Raw genomic sequence first — 19,700 nt, forward strand, 5'->3', positions numbered from 1 at the left:
GGATAAGACTCTTGTGGCTCATTAGTGAATAATTACTATCAGGACTGACTGTGAGTGTTGCAAATGTAAAGATACGTTTTGTAACAAAACGAGAGGAGTGGTTGATCTTGCAGTCCAGGAACAGAGGACACTGGGACGATTAAGGGAGAAGAGCGGAGTGCGGGACCCTATCCAGAGAAGCAGTACGCCACAGATGGAGACAGAGATGATGACATGGAGATATGGAGCGGCTAGGGACTCTGGACTCAGGGAGGGAGAGGGGCTGTGTGCTGACAGCCAGGGGACAGGCTTGAGGCGGTGTACCCTTTGGTTGTTTGAATGGTTATGTATTCCTGAGTGCTTCAGTGTACATCCAAAAAAAAAAACAAAACAAAACAGGGAATGGAAGCAAATGCTGTTGAATGATGATACATGGAGGGGATTGTAATCATTGCAATGAAACAAAATACAATCTGATGAATGTAAATCTGATGCTCTCCCATGTAAACTATCACTCAATTTACAATAAAAACTGAGGAAAAAAAAAAAAAAACACCATGACTTCCAAAAAAGAAACAAATCTGTGTTGGAAGAAGGACAACCAGAAGGCCCCTTAGACGCGAGAATGGCGACACTTGTCTCTCACACTATGGACATATCATCAGTTGGGACCAGTCCCTAGAGAAGGACATCATGCTTGGTAAAGTGGAGAGTCAGAGAAAAAGAGGAAGACCCCAAATAAATGGTTTGTTACAGCGGTAGCAGCAATGGGCTCAAGCAAAGCAATATTTCATTCTGTTGTGCAAAAGGGTGCTGCTATTAGTCAGAACCAACTTGATGGCACTTAACAGCAGTGAATATTGCCAACCTTAAAGAATGTATAATTTAGACATTATAATAAAGTTTGTATTATGCCAAATTCAGCACCACTTGGATTTCCTACAACTGCCCTCATCATGGGGGATTTCAATCAAAGTCTATAAAGTAATACGTACTTACTAGGCTTTACCTGAAAGCTTGCCAGGTTAGCAGGTTAGCCAGGAATCACTGATTCCTGAAGGATTGAAAGGAAGTCACAGGGAAGGGGTACGGTGTGCATGTTAGGAATTTTTCTTCTAATTATTCATATTATTTTCCTGGGAATAACACATGTTGTATTACACTACTCAGGAAAAATCTCTAACAATTTCTTAATATGTTTCCAGGTAAAAAATAAAAACAACATATTTAAGTGACCATAAAATTTTTTCTAACTTTGCTACATTTTCACTGATCAAAACTACAGTTATACATAAAATGTATACAAATATACTTTTTTTCCTATACCTCTGAAAGAGGCTGCAAATCCTTTAAAGAACATGAAATAGCAATACTCTAAATTTGAGCACAAAATTTTGGTAATCTAAATATTCAAGTGCAGCAGTTTCACATCACAAAAGCAATAGTAACAGGATAAAATCCTCCTCCAATCATTCGTTGACTGGTGTGGCACCGTGGGCTAATGCGTCAGACTGCAAAGTCGTTTGAACTGCAAGGTCGGTGGTTCAAGTTCACCAGCTGCTCCTTGGAAACCCTATACAGGGTCGCTATGGGTTGGAATCAACTCGACAGCACTTAACAACAACAACAAGTTTATGGAAAACTAACCAAAAGTTGGTTGTTCAAACCCATCAGCTGTTCCTCAGAAAGCTTGAGTCCAAACTAACTCAATGGCACTTAACAACAACAATGTATCTGCTACTCTTCTAGGTTCTTGAGGATTCAATAGTGGTTACAAGAAACAATTCCTCAAAATATTAAATGTCAATGTCTTTAAGTAGGAGTGTTTTTCTCTGCTACAATTATACACATCTCAGAAGCACCTCAGAAGAAAGACCTGGAGATCGATTTACAGTACATCAGTCATTAAAAACCATATGGAACACAGTTCTGAAACACATGGGATCACCATGATTTAGAATCTACTCAACAGCAATCAAAGAACTCATAAAAATAAATAAGCAGTGTTAAGGACAGACACGTATGTCAATGGAATAGAAATGAGAGTTCAGAAACAAACACTCATATTTATGTTCAATTAATTTTTTTTTATGTTTTTAAATCAGAATGCCAAGAACCAAGCCTACTACTATTATTCAAATTTACACACCAACCACTAAAGTCAGTTAGGAAGAATTGGAAGAATTCTACCAACCAACTTCTTCAATCTGAAATTGATGAAACACGCAATCATGATGTATTGATCATTACCTGTGATTGGAATGTAAAGGTTGGAAGCAAAGAGGAAGGATCAGTAGTTGGAAAATATGGCCTTGGTGATAGAAATGATGCTGGAGATTGCTTGATAGAATTCTGCAAAATCAATGATTTCTCATTTCAAATACCTTCTTTAGACAGCGTTAAGAGACGACCATACACATGGACCTCGCCAGATGGAATACGTAGAACTCAGACTGACTACATCTATGGAGAGAGACAATAGAAAAGCTCTGTATCATCACTCAAAAGAAGGCCAGGGGCAGATTGTGGAACAGACCATCAACTGCTTATATGCAAATTCAAACTGAAACTAAAGAAAATGAAAACAAAACCATGAGAGGCAAAATATGACCTTGAATATATCCCACCTAAATTTAGAGATCATCCGAAGAACAGATTTGATACATTAAACACTAAAGACTGAAGACCAGAAGAGTTGTGGGATAACATCAAGAACATCATACATAAAGAAAGCAAAAAGTCATTAAGAAGACATGAAAGAAGGAAAAAGTCAAAATGGATATCAGAAGAGACTCTGAAACTTGCTCTCCAGTGTAAAGATGCTAAAGCAAATGCAAGAAATGAGAAGGTACAAGGGCTGAACAGAAAATTTCAAAGGTCCGCTCGAGAAGACAGTGTCAAAAATTACAACAAAATGTGCAAAGATCTGGAGTCAGAGAACCAAAAGGGAAGAGCATGCTCAGCATTCCTCAAGCTGTGGGAACTGAAGAAAAAATTCAAGCCTCAGCTTTAAGTACTGAAGGATTCTCTGGGCAAATTATTAAATGATGCAGAAAACATGAAAAGAAGATGGATGGAATACACAGAGTCACGGTACCAAAAGGAAATGGTTGATATTCAACCATTTCAAGAGGTAGCATATGATCAAGAGCCGATGATACTAAAGGAAGAAGTCCAAGGTGCATTGAAGGAACTGGCAAAGAACAAGGCACCAGGAATTCACGTAATATAAATTGAAATCTTTCAAGAAAGTGAAGCACCACAGGAGGCACCCAATCATCTCTGCCAAGAAATTTGGAAGACACCTATCAGGCCGACTGATTGGAAGAGATACATATTTGTGCCCATTCCAAAGAAAGGTGACTCCATGGAATGTGGAAATCATTGGACAGTATCTTTGAGATCCCAAGTAAAGTTTTACTAAAGTTAATAAAGACACGGCTGCAAGCATATATTAACAGAGAACTTCCATAAATTCAAACAAGATTCAGAAGAGAACGTGGAACGAGGGATATCACTGCTGATGTAGGATGATGGATCTTGGCTGAAAGCAGAGAATACCAGAAAGATGTTTACCTGTGCTTTATTGACTATGCAAAGGCTTTATTGACTATATAAAGACTACAAAAGTATCAACCATCAACACTCATGGAACCAGCAGTCAAGAAATCAAATGACATATTGCATTAGGCAAATCTGCTGCACAGGACGTTTTTAAAATGTTGAAGAGCAAAGATGTCAGCTTGAGGACAAAGGTGCACCTGACCCAAACCATGGTATTTTCAGTAACCTCAAATGCATGCGAAAGCTGGACAGTGAATAAGGAAGACCGTAGAAGAATTGATGCTTTTAAGCTATGGTGTTGGAGGAGAATATTGAAAGTGCCATGGCTGCTAAAACAACAAATAAATCTTTGTTGGAAGAAGTGCAGCCAGATTGCTCCATGGAGGCCAAGATGGCCAAACTTCGTCTCTCATACTTCGGACATATTGTCAGGAGGGACCAGTCACTGGAGAAGGATATCATGTTTGGTAAGGTGGAGGGTCAGAGAAAAAGAGGAAGACCCCAGCATGATGAACTGGCAAAGTGGCAGCATCAGTGGGTTCAAGCGTGGCAACAATTGTGAGGTTGCCCCAGGACCAGGCAGTGTTTTGTTGTGTTGTGCACAGGGTCGCTATGAGTCGGTACTGACTCAATGGCACCTAACAAAAACAATAACAAAGAAGAGGCACTCACCCAATCACAAAGTCAGTAATTAATGGCAGAGTCAAGATTTGAGCAGAGGCTCAGAAGGGAAAGGAAAGGGCACTCACTGAAGGTGGTCACACAGCACTCTAGTTAGGAGGCTGTGAAATAAGAAGGCCTGGACAAAAGATAACAGAGAAAAAAACAATTTGACAAGTGACAATTAAGACAGCTGAGCCTACAAGACTGTTTTCTCAAACACCACACTAAATGAAGAGCAAGGTGGAACCAAAATTTTAAAAACTTAGACGGGACAGACCTGACACTTACTACAAGCCACTGTTTATATTGAATACTATATTATAAAAAAAAACCCACTTTCTAACCAACTCTTGAAACACAAAGTTGGGAACTCTCAGCATTATTAACTATACTTTCTCATGTGCTCAGAATATGTCATTTCTAAACAATATGCTACTGCATTCGAATCTCTCTTCAGTTTTGCTCTGCTGATTCTTCCCTTGCTATCTGACCTTTTGGTTATTGTCTGTGAGGGTGAGCACTAGGCACCTCTCCATTTTCCTTATCTGCCTCCATCTCTCTTGTTCTAACTTCCTCTTGGCATGTCAATATCCTTCCCAGGAAAACAAACTTATCACACATTTGGAAGTCACAACCTTTCTCTTTCAAATTACCAGTGTCTATGAGACTGGTTACAGAGAAAATGATTAACAATAAGCAAGAGTGATTAAAGAAGAGTGGTTATTTTACTTAAAAAAAAAAAACAGCGGGAAATGAATACATGGCTCAGAGGGCACAGGAATGCAGTCCAGATTTTTGAGAACGGTACACTCTCCAAACTGTAGTTACAAGCTTTTTGAGTCACAAACTAAACTGACTGGTTCCTGACTTAACACACCTATTCTATGCCTGTGACATGTGATAGCAGAAGCCTGGCTAATCATAATATATCAGAATGAGAAGCAAAACTTATGGCATAGAAACAAATGGCAATCCTACTACCCAAAGCAGGATAATCTAAAAACATCTGAATTGTAGCGTTGGCAAAGAATACTGAATATACCGTGGACTGCTAAAGCAATGAATAAACCAGTTTTGGAAGAAATACAACCAGAATGTACCTTCAAAGCAAAAGCAAGGATGGCAAAACTTTAATTTACTTTGGACACAACATCAAAAAAGACCAATTCTAGAAAAGGGCATTATGTTTGGTAAAGAGGGGACTCCTCCATGAGAGAGGCATGAGATGATATAATAGCCACAGCAACAAACACAAACACAACAATGATGGAGGTGGTGCAGGACAGATTTTGTTCTGTTATATATAAGGTCTAACACTGGCAACTACCAACAGCAACAACAAAAGGCAGGAGCAAAAGCAGTAAATCTCAAAGAGACTGGCAGGGGGCACAGGGAATCAGATCTGATTTGTCACTTTTATAATAGCCCTGAAGACAAAATATACTTTTTAACAGAATGAAAAACTCAAGCTATTGTTGTTAAATGCTATGGAGTCAGTTCCAACTCATCTTGTGACCCAGCATCCGGTTTCCGAGGAGTAGCTGGTGAGTCTGAACCACTGAGCATGCGGTTCAAACTGACCTTACAGTCTAGTGCATAATCCTGCAGTGGCACACTAGGAATCCATTGAAAAACTTACACTGGTTTATAAAAACCAAACACTGAACTTATTGACACTACCTTTTCCATGAAGGCCAAGACCAGTTTCAGATGAAGTTTATGCAGTTCTAAGTGTGAAATGGATGGAAAAGCCAGATTAAAAAGCACACTGATGTTCCCTGATTGTATAAACCCACACTGTGAAACCAACTGACACTTTTCTCAGTTTAAAGAATAGGAGGCAAGGAAGAAAACAACTGAAGTATAAGATCCATTATCCACATATGAAATATGTCTTGCTTCCAAAACTCTCTCAAATTGGAAGGAAAAATTATAATTTAAAAATAAGGAAAGAAAAGAATGTGAAAAAGACTTAATAGTTACCTCTAGAATACAAAAATGGTGTGATTCATATTTTCTGAAATAGATGCTAATCAACTCTTCAATGGGCTGCCTGCATTCAGTATACCGTACCATCTCATTTTCTACACATTATCAATGTAAAAATTAGAGTATCTTGGCAACAGAATTTTCACAGTAAGATTCACTTTCTTTCATGGTCTTTTCTAGTAAAAATAAAATGGCAAAGGATCCTCATTATAAAGGAAGATTTTCAGTGTGGCCTATTTCAATTGTAACACTCCATTCATTCCTCTATTCATCTACTGCATGAGCTGTACAGCTCTAGTACTGGGAATCACAGGTTGAGGCTCACAAGCTGGAGGAGGCAGACAGGTCTAGAAATAATGCTTACAATGTGTTAAGTGCTGTAACAGGGATGCAATGTTCAAATGAGCACTCAAATTCTATCTGAGCAGGCTGGTTCAAAGGCTTCCTAGCAGATGGGACACTTGATTCAAGTCTTCAAGGATGGTTCAGATGAACATATGCTTGTTGTGGTGGTTTTTGTTAAGTGCCGTAGAGTTGGTTCCAGCCCACAGTGACCCTGCATAGGGTTTCTGAGGAGCAGCTAGTGGGCTTGAACTGCCAACCTTGAGGTTCAAACTGACTTCAGGCAAAAAGGTATAGCAATCATCTGCTATCCTCTCCGGCAGTGTTTCTCAACTGGAGTAAAACAACAGGAGACATTTAGCAATGTCTGAGACATTTTTGACTGTCACAACAGGAGGAAAGGTCATTTTATGTGTTATTGTTAAGTGTCCTTGTCATTCTGACCCACAGTGACCCTGTATAGGGTTTCCAAGGAGCAACTCATGGGTTTGAACCACTGACCTTGTGGTTCACAATCCAGTGTTTATCCTAGAATGCCATGTCAGGAATCCAGTGTGTAAGGGCCAGGAATGCTGTTAAGCATCTTACAATGGATGATACAGAATCACACAGCAAAGAATTGTCTGGCCATGCTCTATGGGATACAACTCACACAAACCATCGAAGGGTCTTGATTCAGGTAAGTGTCTTGGTCAAAATAACATAGGGCTAATCACAGTAGAAGGAGCTCTGGTAGCATAGTGGTTATGAATCGGGCTGCGAACCTTAAGGTCAGCACTTTGAAACTACCAGCCGCTTCGTGGGAAGAAGATGAGGCTTTCTGCTCCCATAAAGATTTACAGCCTTGGAAACCCTGTACAGGGTCGCTATGGGTCAGAACTGACCCAACAGCACTTACAACAACAAATCACAGTAGAAAGGAGCTCTGGTAGCGTACTCGTTACGAATTGGTCAGCAGTTTGAAACTATCAGCTGTTCCGCAGGAGAAAGATGAGGCTTTCTGCTCCCGTAAAAGATTTACAACCTCAGAAACCCTGTATAGGGTCGCTATGAGTTGGAACCGACTCCACGGCACATAACAACAACAATCACAGTAGAATCTCAGTTTTTGTCCCTACAATTTAGATTTAACTTTATAACCAACCATGCTCAAAAGCAATGAAAGTACTGCATTGGTTCAAGTTTACTTTAAATGTTGTTCAAGTTTAATCTTAGAGAACTCAAGAACAAACATCGTAACAAGACTGCAAATTAAGGTTCACTGGTGTGGCATAGTGGGATAAAGTACTGAACGGCAAGGGCGGTTTGAACCACAAGGTTGGCAGTTCAAACTCACCAGCACTCCTTGGAAACCCTATAATACAGGGCCACTGTGAGTCAGAACCCACTTGATGGCATAACAACAATCAACTAAGAAAATATAAACACCTGGAGAACAACCTGCTGACTATAACAATGTTTTTGTCTTTAAATTGTTTTTCAATCATTTTCAAATCATAAGTAATAAAAAGTATTTAATTTTTTTTCAATTAAAAAAACAAAAGAGGAGCATTGTAAAATTGAGGGGCATTCTAATACACTTGTTCATCTTACACAGTCACGACATAATAACCTGATTTGAGTTTTAGAAATCTGGATTCAAAGTGAAAGAAAGGTATATTCTATCTCAGTCACACCTAATTAGTAACTGATCACAGAAATATTAATGTACTATTACTTGTTTTAGCCTATGTTTATAAAGTCTCTTGACTCTGTACCTTATGTGACTGATAACACAAGATAATATATATTCACATATGTACCTCATGTAATTTGTGAAGAACAGTTGCTTTTCACTTCTTCCCAATCGTCTTAAAAAGTTTCATTAATCCATTTGCACAAAAATTACAATGATTGGTAAGTGAAATGTTCCAATCCCCATTCTATCATTGTTTTCCTAGTATACTAGGAAAATGCTGATGAAAGCATTAATGTGAACACAGAATTATTTCACAAACTCAAGCAGACCAAGGAGATAACTTCATTTAAAACGTAAAAGTTAGTGGAGTTTCCATCTTGGCTATCACTGTTCATGATAATGCAACCCAAAGGAGTAAAATCTTGCTGAAATGAAAATACAAATCTTTTTTTTATATTTGTAGCTGCAATTGTAAAGATTATATTTATAATCAAACACGATTAAACATGTTTTACTAATCAAATGACAACCTATATAAAAGTAGCTTGAGTTACATTCAAATTCTGCTTCCTAACAAAAAGAAAAGGTCCCTATCTCTCCAGCACATAAAATAAAGGATATAACAAAAGTTCCCCTGAACAAACACTATGGGGAAACTAAGAGGCCAACCATAGTAGAAATCCCTACTTGAATAAACAACAAAGATAACGCAGCAGAGAACAAAGAGCTAAAAGCTATTGTGGAACTCCAAATACAACCAATAGCTTTCAGTTTATATAAACTTGGGTTTTTAAATCTTGGACAGGACTCAAACTGCAAACTGCATGAAAAGACTTCCTGACTGTCAAGGAGAAGTTACCTCTCTAAAACATTTTAAAGCATTGGAAATTGATAGTTAAGAATGCAAATCTCTATTTAATATTTATGCTCTCATAAAGATTTACAGCCTCAGAAACCTTATACTGGGTGGCCATAAGTCGGAATCAACTCTACAGTACATAACTACCACCACTATGAACACAAAAAGGCAAAGTTGCATTTTATTTTCCTGATTTTTTAAAGTGAAAATTGTTTCTGTTTAAATGTTACTCATCCTAACATGGAGTCCTGGTGTGGCGCTGTGGGTTAATGCGCTGGACTGCAAAGTTGGTTTGATCCTCAAGGTCAGCAGTTCAAACTCATCGAAAACCCTACACTGGGTCACTATGGGTCGGAACCGACTTGAAGGCACTTAACAACAACAAGAACAACATGCTAACATGGAGTCCAGGTATGGTGTTGTGGGTTAATGCGCTGGAACGAAAAGTCGGTTTGAACCGCAAGGTCAGTGGTTCAAGCTCACCAGCCACTCCTTCGAAACCCTACACAAGGTTGCTATGGGTCATAACCAACTCAACAGCACTGAACAACAGCAACAACATCCTAACATAAAGGATGTGTAACCACTGACATTTCAATTTCTTAATTCAATGAAAAACTTTGATCTATGTTACAGAAAATCACTGTATAACTAAGTTTTCAAACTATGTTGCTGTCATTGCTAAGTGCCATCAAGTCGGTTCTGACTCACAGGGTTTCTAAGGAGCAGCTGGTGAGCTGGAACCACCGACCTCGCAGTTCAAACTAATCTTGCAGTCCAGTACAAATCCACAGCACCACACATGTTTAAACAAATCCAAAGTGTTTTTCAAAGTTATTTGTATGATCTTTACTTATAAAAAGCACCACATTAATTTTAAATTTATTTTATTTTAAAAAATAGTCCACATGAATAATACTTTACCAAGTTTCCCTCATATTTCTACTTTAATTCGTTACAGTTTTTTCTAACTCATTATTATTAACAATAATGCAAACAAATTCATACATAACTATTTAGGAATCAGTAAAATACCTCTAATTAAGGGATAAAATGTATAAATAATTTTAATTCAAAACTGACTGTGTTCCATTTCATTGGAGATGAGTAAGAAAAAGTCATCTCAAAATAAATAGCAGAAAATACTTTTGAAAAACAAAAAAAATACTGGTTTTCCTATTTTATTTCATGGGGATGATGGGAAATAGGCTAACTGATGCCTCAAACTTGGACTTCAGTTAGCAGTAATCAAAATGATCAAATATACTATCCTAAGGGAGGAAACACCATAATAATAGTTATTGACTGCTGTTGTTAAGTGCCATCGAGTCAGTTCTGACCCATAGCAACCCTGTACAGGGTTTTCGAGGCTATAAATCTTTACAGGAGCAGAAAGTCTCATCTTTCTCCCGCGGAGTGGCTGGTAGTTTCGAACTGATGACCTTAAGGTTCGCAGCCCGATTCGTAACCACTATGCTACCAGAGCTCCTTAATTATTGACTATTGTTGTTGTTGTTATGTGCTGTGGAGTCAGTTCTGACTCGTTGACTATTACCTTTTAAATAATTGCTTATTTCATTTTCAGACTAAAGTAGGCGTTAATTTCACCTAATACAGTATTGGAGTCTTGGTGTGGCGCTGTAGGATAAGCACTGGACTGCTACTGGAAAGGCTGGCAATTCAAACCCACCAGCCGCTCCTCAGAAACACTATGAGTCAGAACCAACTTGATGGCACTGAACAACAACAACATAATATAGGGTCCTGGTATGGCGCTGTAGTTTAGGCATTAGACTGCTTACTTCAAGGCTGGTGGTTCAAACCCACTAACCACTCCTCAGAAACCCTATACAGGGTCTCTATGAGTCGGAATTGACACAATAAACTTAACTAAAGCAACAACATTGCAATATACATTAATTATATCTATCCTCCATGATAAAGGCAGGCTGGGGAAAAGTCAAAGAAAATCCCAAGTCATTACTTAAGAAATAATAAAAAAAATTCTTTCACTGTGTAAATATCATCTATATGAGATACTTTTTCAAATATATTATAGAATTTATAAATACATATATGCATTTCATTTAGTACAGACCACAAGTAGATAGGTACTTACAACATGCATTTTATGGTAGCATTGTAGTTACAGATAATGTGGTTAACTTCAGCAGACACCATCTGTGTTACACATATGGTCATCAAAATAATTGTGGCATGCTTTTGTGACACTGAAATGATTACTGTTTGTGAAATGATTACTTCCAACAAAAGCCTGCTTAAATTATTATTTAGCTACATGGCATATATCCAAAATAACAGTATTAAAAACTTGCTATTGCCTTTGAATTACTCATCAATTTTCAACCTATTTGTAAAACAAAATAAGTACCACTGAGTTTTAAAAAGTAATTATGGATTGGGATTTTTATTCATGTTTTCTCTCACAAAATTATTCCATTTGATCCCAAGTCTTGGCTACTCTCTTGACAGAATAGTGTACACACTCCACAGCTGACAGGAGCACAGCTTTCATGTTTAAATAGGAAGCTAACACTCCAGATGACTTTAGACTTTGCACTTGAGAAAAACTGTCTTTGTTGTTTTAGTATGTGATCATCAGTTACGTTCTTCCAACTAACATTTCTGCCTCCAAATATAAACAAAATCAAAAAGCTATGTAATATTAAGACATTTTAAGGTTTCCGTGATTTTTACCTATCCATACAGCCCACCAGAGAACGTTACTTTTGAAAAGTAAGCTCCTTTCCTGATTTCATACTTTTACGGAATTTGTGTGTGTGTGGTATACACACACACATATGATGGTGCTTCTAAAAGTCAGTGGGAAATGAACTAAAAGATAATAAAAAATTTCAGTGAACTTTTCGAAGTCCCTGCATAATAAAGAACAAAAAGACACCTGAAATAAAATATAAACGTCTTCCACCAAGAGTGTTAGTATTTTTGGCCTTGAAAGAAAACACCAAATAAGACTCTAATTTACTTTTGCTTACTCAAATAACTAAGGAAATACTATTCAAAACAATTTTCTTAAAGGAAAATATTAACAATCTTGCATCTATCCTTGATCATTTTTTCACCTTCCTCCTTACAAGAGAATGACACCTCTGGAACTAGAATTCTGTTCACCAAAAATGGCAATATCAAAGCGAAAACATGTTGCCAAGAACAGTAACTCTGTTGTGATTCATTCAAACAGGGTATGCCCAGGACCTAACCCATTACAATTAACTTCAGAGATGACAAGACTAGGAGAGGATACTTGGCAATGGGAACTTGATTTCTCAGTTGGTCACCTCTATTTAGAGGGGAGAGGCTTCCCTTCAGATTCAGCTGCTTAGTTACCTTAAAGGCCCCAGTGATTTGAAACTGAAGGAGAAAGGGAAACAAAACAAAATGATTTGTAACACCTCAGAGTAGTTCCGTTGTTGCATGAGATAAAAGTGAAATTAGGCCCGTGGGTCAGGTTGTCAGCTATAAATTCAAATTTAGGAAGTGGATCTCCCCGCAAGCTCCCACAGCTTTTTTGTTTGGTTCTTTAAGTTAATAGTAGTAATTGCATTTTAATAACCTACAAAAAGGAGCAAGGTGATTGCTGAGTCACTTTAAAAGAAGTTAACTTAATGTGGGGATAAAACCAGTTACATTGTAAGAAAGGAAAATTATTTTCAGCCCAAACTACATGCCCAACTACAAACCCAGGCAACACAATCACAACAGACGTTTCAGCGAGTGAACTAGTTTATTTCCCCATGCCACCATCACGGAAACAAAACATTCAGCAAAACCGAATGAAATCATACCTTCAACACTGGGTGAAATAAACCATACGTACAATTAATTCAGCACCTCTTTGGGAATACATGTTGGGAATGGGGAGTAAGTACTTTTGGATGAGACCGGTGCTGATAAGTTTTGGCCTCCGTTGCTGTGCCTTAGGACTTAAAAGCCAAGAGTTGCTGCGTCAGGGAGTTTTTGAAACGCCAAACTTTCCTTTATAAAGGAACTCAAAGTTAACCCACTCCGACACGTCCACTAAGCTATCTGAGCGCCGGGGGCAGCGACCTCTCCTTCCCACCGCAAGGAGATGTAGCCGCCGGCCCGGTCCGGTGACAGCCCTCAGACAAAGCCGCGAACTCCAGAGATCGTCCAGCTGCCCACCCCGGAAGGTGCCCCGACCAGTGCCTACCTTAATGCCCTGTTGCTGAGTGGTGAGGGTTAACTTGGATTCATCCAGGAGCAAAACTTCGCAATAAAATTCTTCCGGAACAGCGCAAAAACAGCCCATGTCTGTTGTAGCCGTCTCTACGCAGGCGAGAAAGCTGAGACCTAGGAGCCGAGCCGCCCCTCGTCCTCAAGCGCGAGACATTAATTTATTGTCCTCGTCGTGGCGAGGGCAAAAAGAGCAGCTCCTGGTGCGGTCCGGAGCTGCACGGCTGAGCCTCCCAGGCGCGGGAGCAAGGCAAGGAAGGGACGAAGTCTGAGAACGTCAACGCCCGGGAGCTGTCTGGGAAGTGCCGGCGGAATTGGGCGCGGAGGGCGGCGGCGCGTCCCCGCACATCCTGCGGCTCCGATGCTTCCGAAGGTGGGGGCGCCGCGGGCCCTACCACAGTCCTGGGAAAGACGAAAGTCGTCTGGAAATGGGGGCACGAGACAAAAATAGAGAGGGACGAAAGCTCGAGGCCCTTCTCGGACTTGGAAGCCCCTCGGAGCCCCTCAGCCCACTCCACCAGCGTACGCCTGGAGCGCGGCCGCTGCGCACCCGCCTCCTCTTAGCCTCCAGAGTCCCCAGCGGGCGCGCACTTCCAGCTCCAACCCCGCCCCGCAGCCCCAGGCGCGGTCCGAAGAATGGGGAGGGGTCGACTTTTCTTTTGTGTTAAGGGTACCCGTGACGCCCCTGCCTGAGGCAGTGGTGTGAATCGTCCACCAGTCCGCTCGACTGGCACCCCTACTCCCCACCTCAACCAACCTGCAGGCAGCACGAAGCCAGAGGAGGGTTAGAAAGGGCAACGCGTTCCTTACCGAAACCGGAGAGGGAAGGTCAGCTAGTCGCGGGGCGCGGCTCCCGTCTAGGGGCTCCAGAGCTCATCGCGGGGGGCTGTGAGTAGCCAAATTCAAGCTCTTCCTCTGCTAAAGCCTTGCTGAAGCGGCAGAGTGCGCTTTTTCAGGAAATTCAGGGAAGCAGCGAGTGGGAGGACCTGCGAGCGTATGGAGAAGCGGGCGCCCAGACCAGGAACGCGGCGGGCGGGGTGCGCCCAGAGCGCGCCAAGCCTCGGCGGCTCTGGGGAAAGTTCTTTCGGAGGCACGGCGGGTGGTGTCCCGGGTGGGAGCTACCCAGGTGCGGCTAGGCTGGGCCCGGGATTCTGCAAAATACCCTTGAGAGAAGCAAGAGCCGGGCAGGCGGGGAGGGGCACCCCTTCTGGGCGGGGTCTAGGCTGGAGGCGGAGGGAGGAGCGGAGGTGGTCCAAATTGCGAGGTGAGTGCAGGTCCTACTGTGGACCTGGGCGCTGCGTTCCTTCAGCGGCACTGTACGGGACAGAAGCTCTTGCTCGCTGTGTCGGTTTCCCGGGGAGACAGGAAGCTGGCTCTGGAAGGGTAGGGTGCAGTTACAATCGGACCCTGGTGTTCGGCGGTCCAGGCTTCAAGCCCCCCGCGCGGCCGATCGTGTCCAGGACCTGTGGGCACTATAGCTCTGAGGCTGCAGTGACCCCTGGTGGGTCCTCGTGTTGAGCACAGGCAGCCCAGACGAGGCCGAGCTGCCAAGCGGTAAGAGCCCGACTGGCCTTAGGAGCAGGTGCAATCTGTGGTCTCCTGCTGAGAACTAGTAGGGAGTTAATGCTGAGTTAGAGTTACAGCAGATTTAGAGCAAAGTTGAGGGTAGGTCTGCCAGAAGACTATACTGAGTTTTAGAAAAATCAAGATCTTTAATATCAACCATGCTTTCGGGGTATCTCTTCAACCACTTGCTGTTGTTGCTAAGTGACTTTGAGTCAACTCCAACTCAAAGTCACCCTGTATAGGGTTGCTGAGGAGCAGTTGGTAGGTTTGAACAGCTGACCTTGTGGTTCGCAGTCCATTGTTGATCCTACAGTGCCACACCAGATGGTCAGATGGTATTAAAAGCTCAGTAATAATATGTGCTTAATAACTAGGACAAGGAGCTCTGACAGCGTAATGGTTACGAATCGGACTGCTAACCTCACGGTCAGCAGTTCTAAACTACCAGCTGTTCCGCGGGAGAAAGATGAGGCTTTCTGCTCCCATAAAGATTTACAGCGTAGGAAACGACTCCACCGTATACCACTACCACCACCAATAACTAGGACGTTAGCACCTTAAAACAAACTGGCCTCGGTAAATTGAAATAAACAACTTGCAACTTTAGAAGCAATTTCTTACCATAGAGATTTGTTTAAAAAACAAACAAACAAGTCTAAAGGAGGCCTCATCTAAACTGGATCAGCACAGCACAATCTCCAAAGCTAGTGTTGGCATGAACTTTATAGAGATCTATGAATTAGGTCACTATTGTATCTCCCAAACTCCCTGTGAAATTGGAGCAAGTTTTGAATTTCTAATTAAATTCTGTGTCCAACTTTTTCTATTGTCAAATATTTGTCAAAATTTATATATGAACTGACACGTTATTATTCTGGGTTTTAGGTCCTCTGCTTATGCAGTTTGTTGTTGTTGTTGTTGTTTTCTTTCTCTGTAATGTTTCTGATACCAAATGTGATGGAAAGACTTCATAACAGATTTTCATTCTTTATAATATTCAGTAGAGGCATCTACTCTTGAAAAAACTTGAATAAAACAAGTTCAAGTATCATTTGTTTTAAAGTTTTGCTGTCATTTGCTTTATATGACCTTTGAAATTTTCCTTTTAAAATTAAATTCCAGTAGTTATTGGGAGGCTGGCATTGGTACTGACAGAAAGTCTGTTAAAGACTCCTCACAAGGGAAGGTACAAAGTTTTGAAATCAGGTATCTACAACAGCCTTTTCTGAATATGGCATTTTCTATTTATCAGGGACTAAAAAAAATAAAATAAAAATCTGGGTGGCATGAATGTGTTTGCTTTCTGTACTAACCAAAACATTGGTGGTCAAACCCATAGGATACCATAGGAAAAAAGGCCTGGGAGTTGGCCTTCATAAAGATTGTTGTTGTGGTTGTGCCTTTGAGTCAGTTCCAACCCATAATGACCCTGTATAGGATTTCCAAGGAGCAGCTGGTGAGCTCAAACTGTTGACCTTGCATTTCAAATGGACCTTGCAGTCCAGCACATTAACCCACAGCACCACACAGCTAAAAAAATAAACCTGTGGTCCTCAGTTAAAGTCTGTAACTTATGGGATCACCAGGAAATAAAATCCACTGGAGGAGCGAGGGTTTGGTTTTATTGAGTTATAATTGGCATATGGCATCCTGGTGTGGCACTGTAGGAAAAACACTGGACTGCTAACCTCAAGGTCTGTGGTTCAAACCCACCAGCCATTCCTCAGAAACCCTATACAGGGTCACTATAGGTCTGACAGTACTTAGCAACAACAATAGCAATTGGTATCCATTTAAAGTGTACAGTTCGATGTGTTGACATATGTACACACACTCATGAAACACAATCAAGATAGTGTTAACTCTCACCCCCAAAAGTTCCTCCTGTATCTCTAATCCTTCATCATTTTCCTCCCCAGATCTCCCCTCCCCGGCAACTACTCATCTGCTGTCATTGCAGATTACCTACATTTCCAAAGCTATATATAATATTCATATTTCTAATTTCACTATTTGGCTTTTTTCCAGTTTATGACTCTTAAAAATAAAGCTATATAAACATTCCTGTACAAGTCTTTGCATGGACATAAGCTTTCATTTCTTTTGAAATGAAAAGGAGGGGAAGGACTGAATTAGAAAATATACAAATGTAAAATTAACTTATTAAAACATTCTCAGCATCACTTGCCATTAAGAAAATATAAACACATTAAAACCACCATGAAAGACTTCTGGTGGTCATGGTTATGTGCCGTGTGTGGTCAATTCCAACTCATAATGAGCCTTACAGGGTTTCCAAAGCTGTAAATCTTTATGGGAGCAGAAAGCCTCATCTTTCTCCTGCGGAACAGCTGGTAGTTTCGACCTACTGACATTCCGGTTCCCAGCCCGATTCGTAACCACTACGCTACCTCTTTGTTGTTGTTGTGTGCCATCGAGTCGGTCCGACCCATAGCGACCCTGTACAGGGTTTCCGAGGGTGTAAATCTTTACGGGAGTAGAAAGCCTCATCTTTCTCCCGCTACCTCTAGACACACTTAAATGGCTAAACTTAAAAACACTGGCATAATAAGTGTTGGGGAGCATACGAAGCAACATGAGATGGATACACAATAAATATACAATGGAACCACCATTTTGCTTAGCAATTTGGCAGTATCTTTAAAAATTAACATTCATTTTCCACAGGGTTTTAGAGGAGGGCTTTCTCTGTCTATCCAGAGAAACAAATGAACAAGATACTATTCAGACACTTTGTTTTTCCTCAGGAAATAAAATATTTTTAATGTGTATAACATAATACAGTCTATTTAAAACCTGTATCATTGCTCTCTCTTCAGAAAATAAAGATTGTTTTTTTCCTTTGGTCAAGATGACATTTTGTCATAAATAGCCATGTCATTTTTTCAAATGACAAACAAATTCAGAATAGATATAATTATATGAGAACATGTCGACCATCTGTGAAGGGCTTTAGGAATCCCAAGTCTAACTGAAGAGATTTCACTTTGCATAAAATAGGCCCCTGATCTCAACCTTTGCTGAAATGCATACTGTACTTCAAAATGCTAGACACAATTACTTTTTAAAACCATGAGTCCTCTTGTGGAAGATGAATTTAAACAGTCCATGTTTTCTGTCATCTTTTTATCATCTTACATTTTCGAAAGTTCAAAAAGTTAACTGTCATTTAAAAAAGAAGACAATTCCTTGAAAATACTTAAAAGCAATGTAGCAGAATCACCAAGAGACTGTTTTGAACACAGATTGCTGTCCCCACCCCCAGAGTTTTTTATTTTGGAGGTCTTAGATGGGGCCTGAGAAGTCACATTTCTAGTAAGTTCTGTAGGTAATGCTAGTACTGTTAGTTGGAAACACACTTTGAAAACCAGCACTCTAGGAATTATCTTTCTAAAATATAATAAAAAATTGTCCCATTTACCTAAGAATTTAAAAGGAGAAAGACCAGCAGAAGGGGAGTCCGTTCTTCACCAGTAACCTCCTTATTACTCTACCTCACCCATCAAATTAATACCTGTCAAAGAAAAATGTATTATTGATGACCCTCCCCCCAAATAGGTTACAAAATAAAAAGCAGATTATTAAAGAAAGGAAAAATCTGTTTGTGTATGTGACACCTTACTTACTTTTATTTCTTGTATTGTATATGCCCAGACACATCAGCTTTTTAAGACCATCTTGCTTTCTGACTCACTTCATATATACGTCATTAGCCAGCTATTCTTTCTTCTTTTAAGTACTGAAGTCTTAGATCCCATTTACTCAAACGCCTCAAGGGTCTTACCCACATTTCAAGGGAAGTCATCTCCCAAGACTTCCCTGAAATCGAAACTCTTTTTTCATCCTTGTAATCTACAAATAAATGTTCTCTGGGGTTTAGTGAGAATTCTTATTTTGCACAATTATTAAACCTTGTGACTGAATGCATTAATAGGGCTTTAACTGATTTTGAACCCTGCTGCTCCCCACTCTGTTGTTCAAATATAAGCTAGCAAAAACTGTGGAGGAGAGCTAGTTAAATCTAATCCCTTTGGGGACATTTCTCAAGTTTTTTAAACAACATGTTAACATCTTTTGCCATCCAATTAATTAGAAATTGTAAAGACTGGCAAGAGTAGAACAAAATGAGTATTTTGATACATTGTTGGCAGAGTTGTAAATTGATTCAGACTTTCTGGAGGGCAAACTGTCATAAATAATTAAGTATGAATACACTTTGACCCAGAAATTGAGCTTCTAGGAATTTATCCTTATGAAATAATAGATGCAGATTTACATAAAAAGATATATACTAAAACATGCTTGTACTATTAAACCTTTTTAAAACAATCAAAGAAGCTAACAATAGGAGATTTGTTAAATTAATTCTAGTACATGTATATAATAAAACTCCCAGCAGCTGTTAGAAAAGAGATGAAGGCATGAGCATTTACACAGAGTTATCCCAGGTAAATATTCAGATAAACTTTAGTTCATATAATAGTGCAACTAGCAAGGTCCTTTTTCTATATGTAAGGAGACCAGGTGACTCAGTGTGTTATGTATTAAGCAGCTAACACAAGATTGGCAGTTCAAACCCACCAGCCACTCTGAAAAAGAAAGATGAGATTGTCTGCTCCCATAGAAATTTACTCTCAGAAACCCGGTGGAGTTTAGGGTCACTGTGAGTCAGAATCAACTGCTGTGGATTTTTGTTTGTTTATAAAAGAAATTTTGAATTGTTTAAAATGAGTTTAAATTAATTTAAAATAAAAATTGATTCAAAAAAATTAATACTATTAATTTTTAGCAAATGAAACTGAC

The 19,700-nt window shown here is 40.0% G+C and overlaps 1 protein-coding gene and 1 pseudogene across 1 annotated transcript in view; one reads left to right on the forward strand and one right to left on the reverse strand.

Moving 5' to 3' along the window:
• The window catches only part of EPB41L4A (erythrocyte membrane protein band 4.1 like 4A), a 376,777-nt gene extending 363,115 nt beyond the window's left edge, over positions 1–13,662 (reverse strand). The window contains exon 1 of the mRNA XM_006875509.1: positions 13,288–13,662. Within this exon, the coding sequence (XP_006875571.1) occupies positions 13,288–13,386 (99 nt within the window). The 5' untranslated portion in view covers positions 13,387–13,662. The remainder of the gene's footprint in view (positions 1–13,287) is intronic.
• Positions 13,385–14,788, forward strand: LOC102816074 (annotated as a pseudogene).
• Positions 14,789–19,700: the final 4,912 nt, after the last annotated feature.

Source organism: Chrysochloris asiatica, unplaced genomic scaffold, assembly GCF_000296735.1.
Source record: "Chrysochloris asiatica unplaced genomic scaffold, ChrAsi1.0 scaffold00330, whole genome shotgun sequence".
Taxonomy (NCBI): Eukaryota; Metazoa; Chordata; class Mammalia; order Afrosoricida; family Chrysochloridae; genus Chrysochloris; species Chrysochloris asiatica.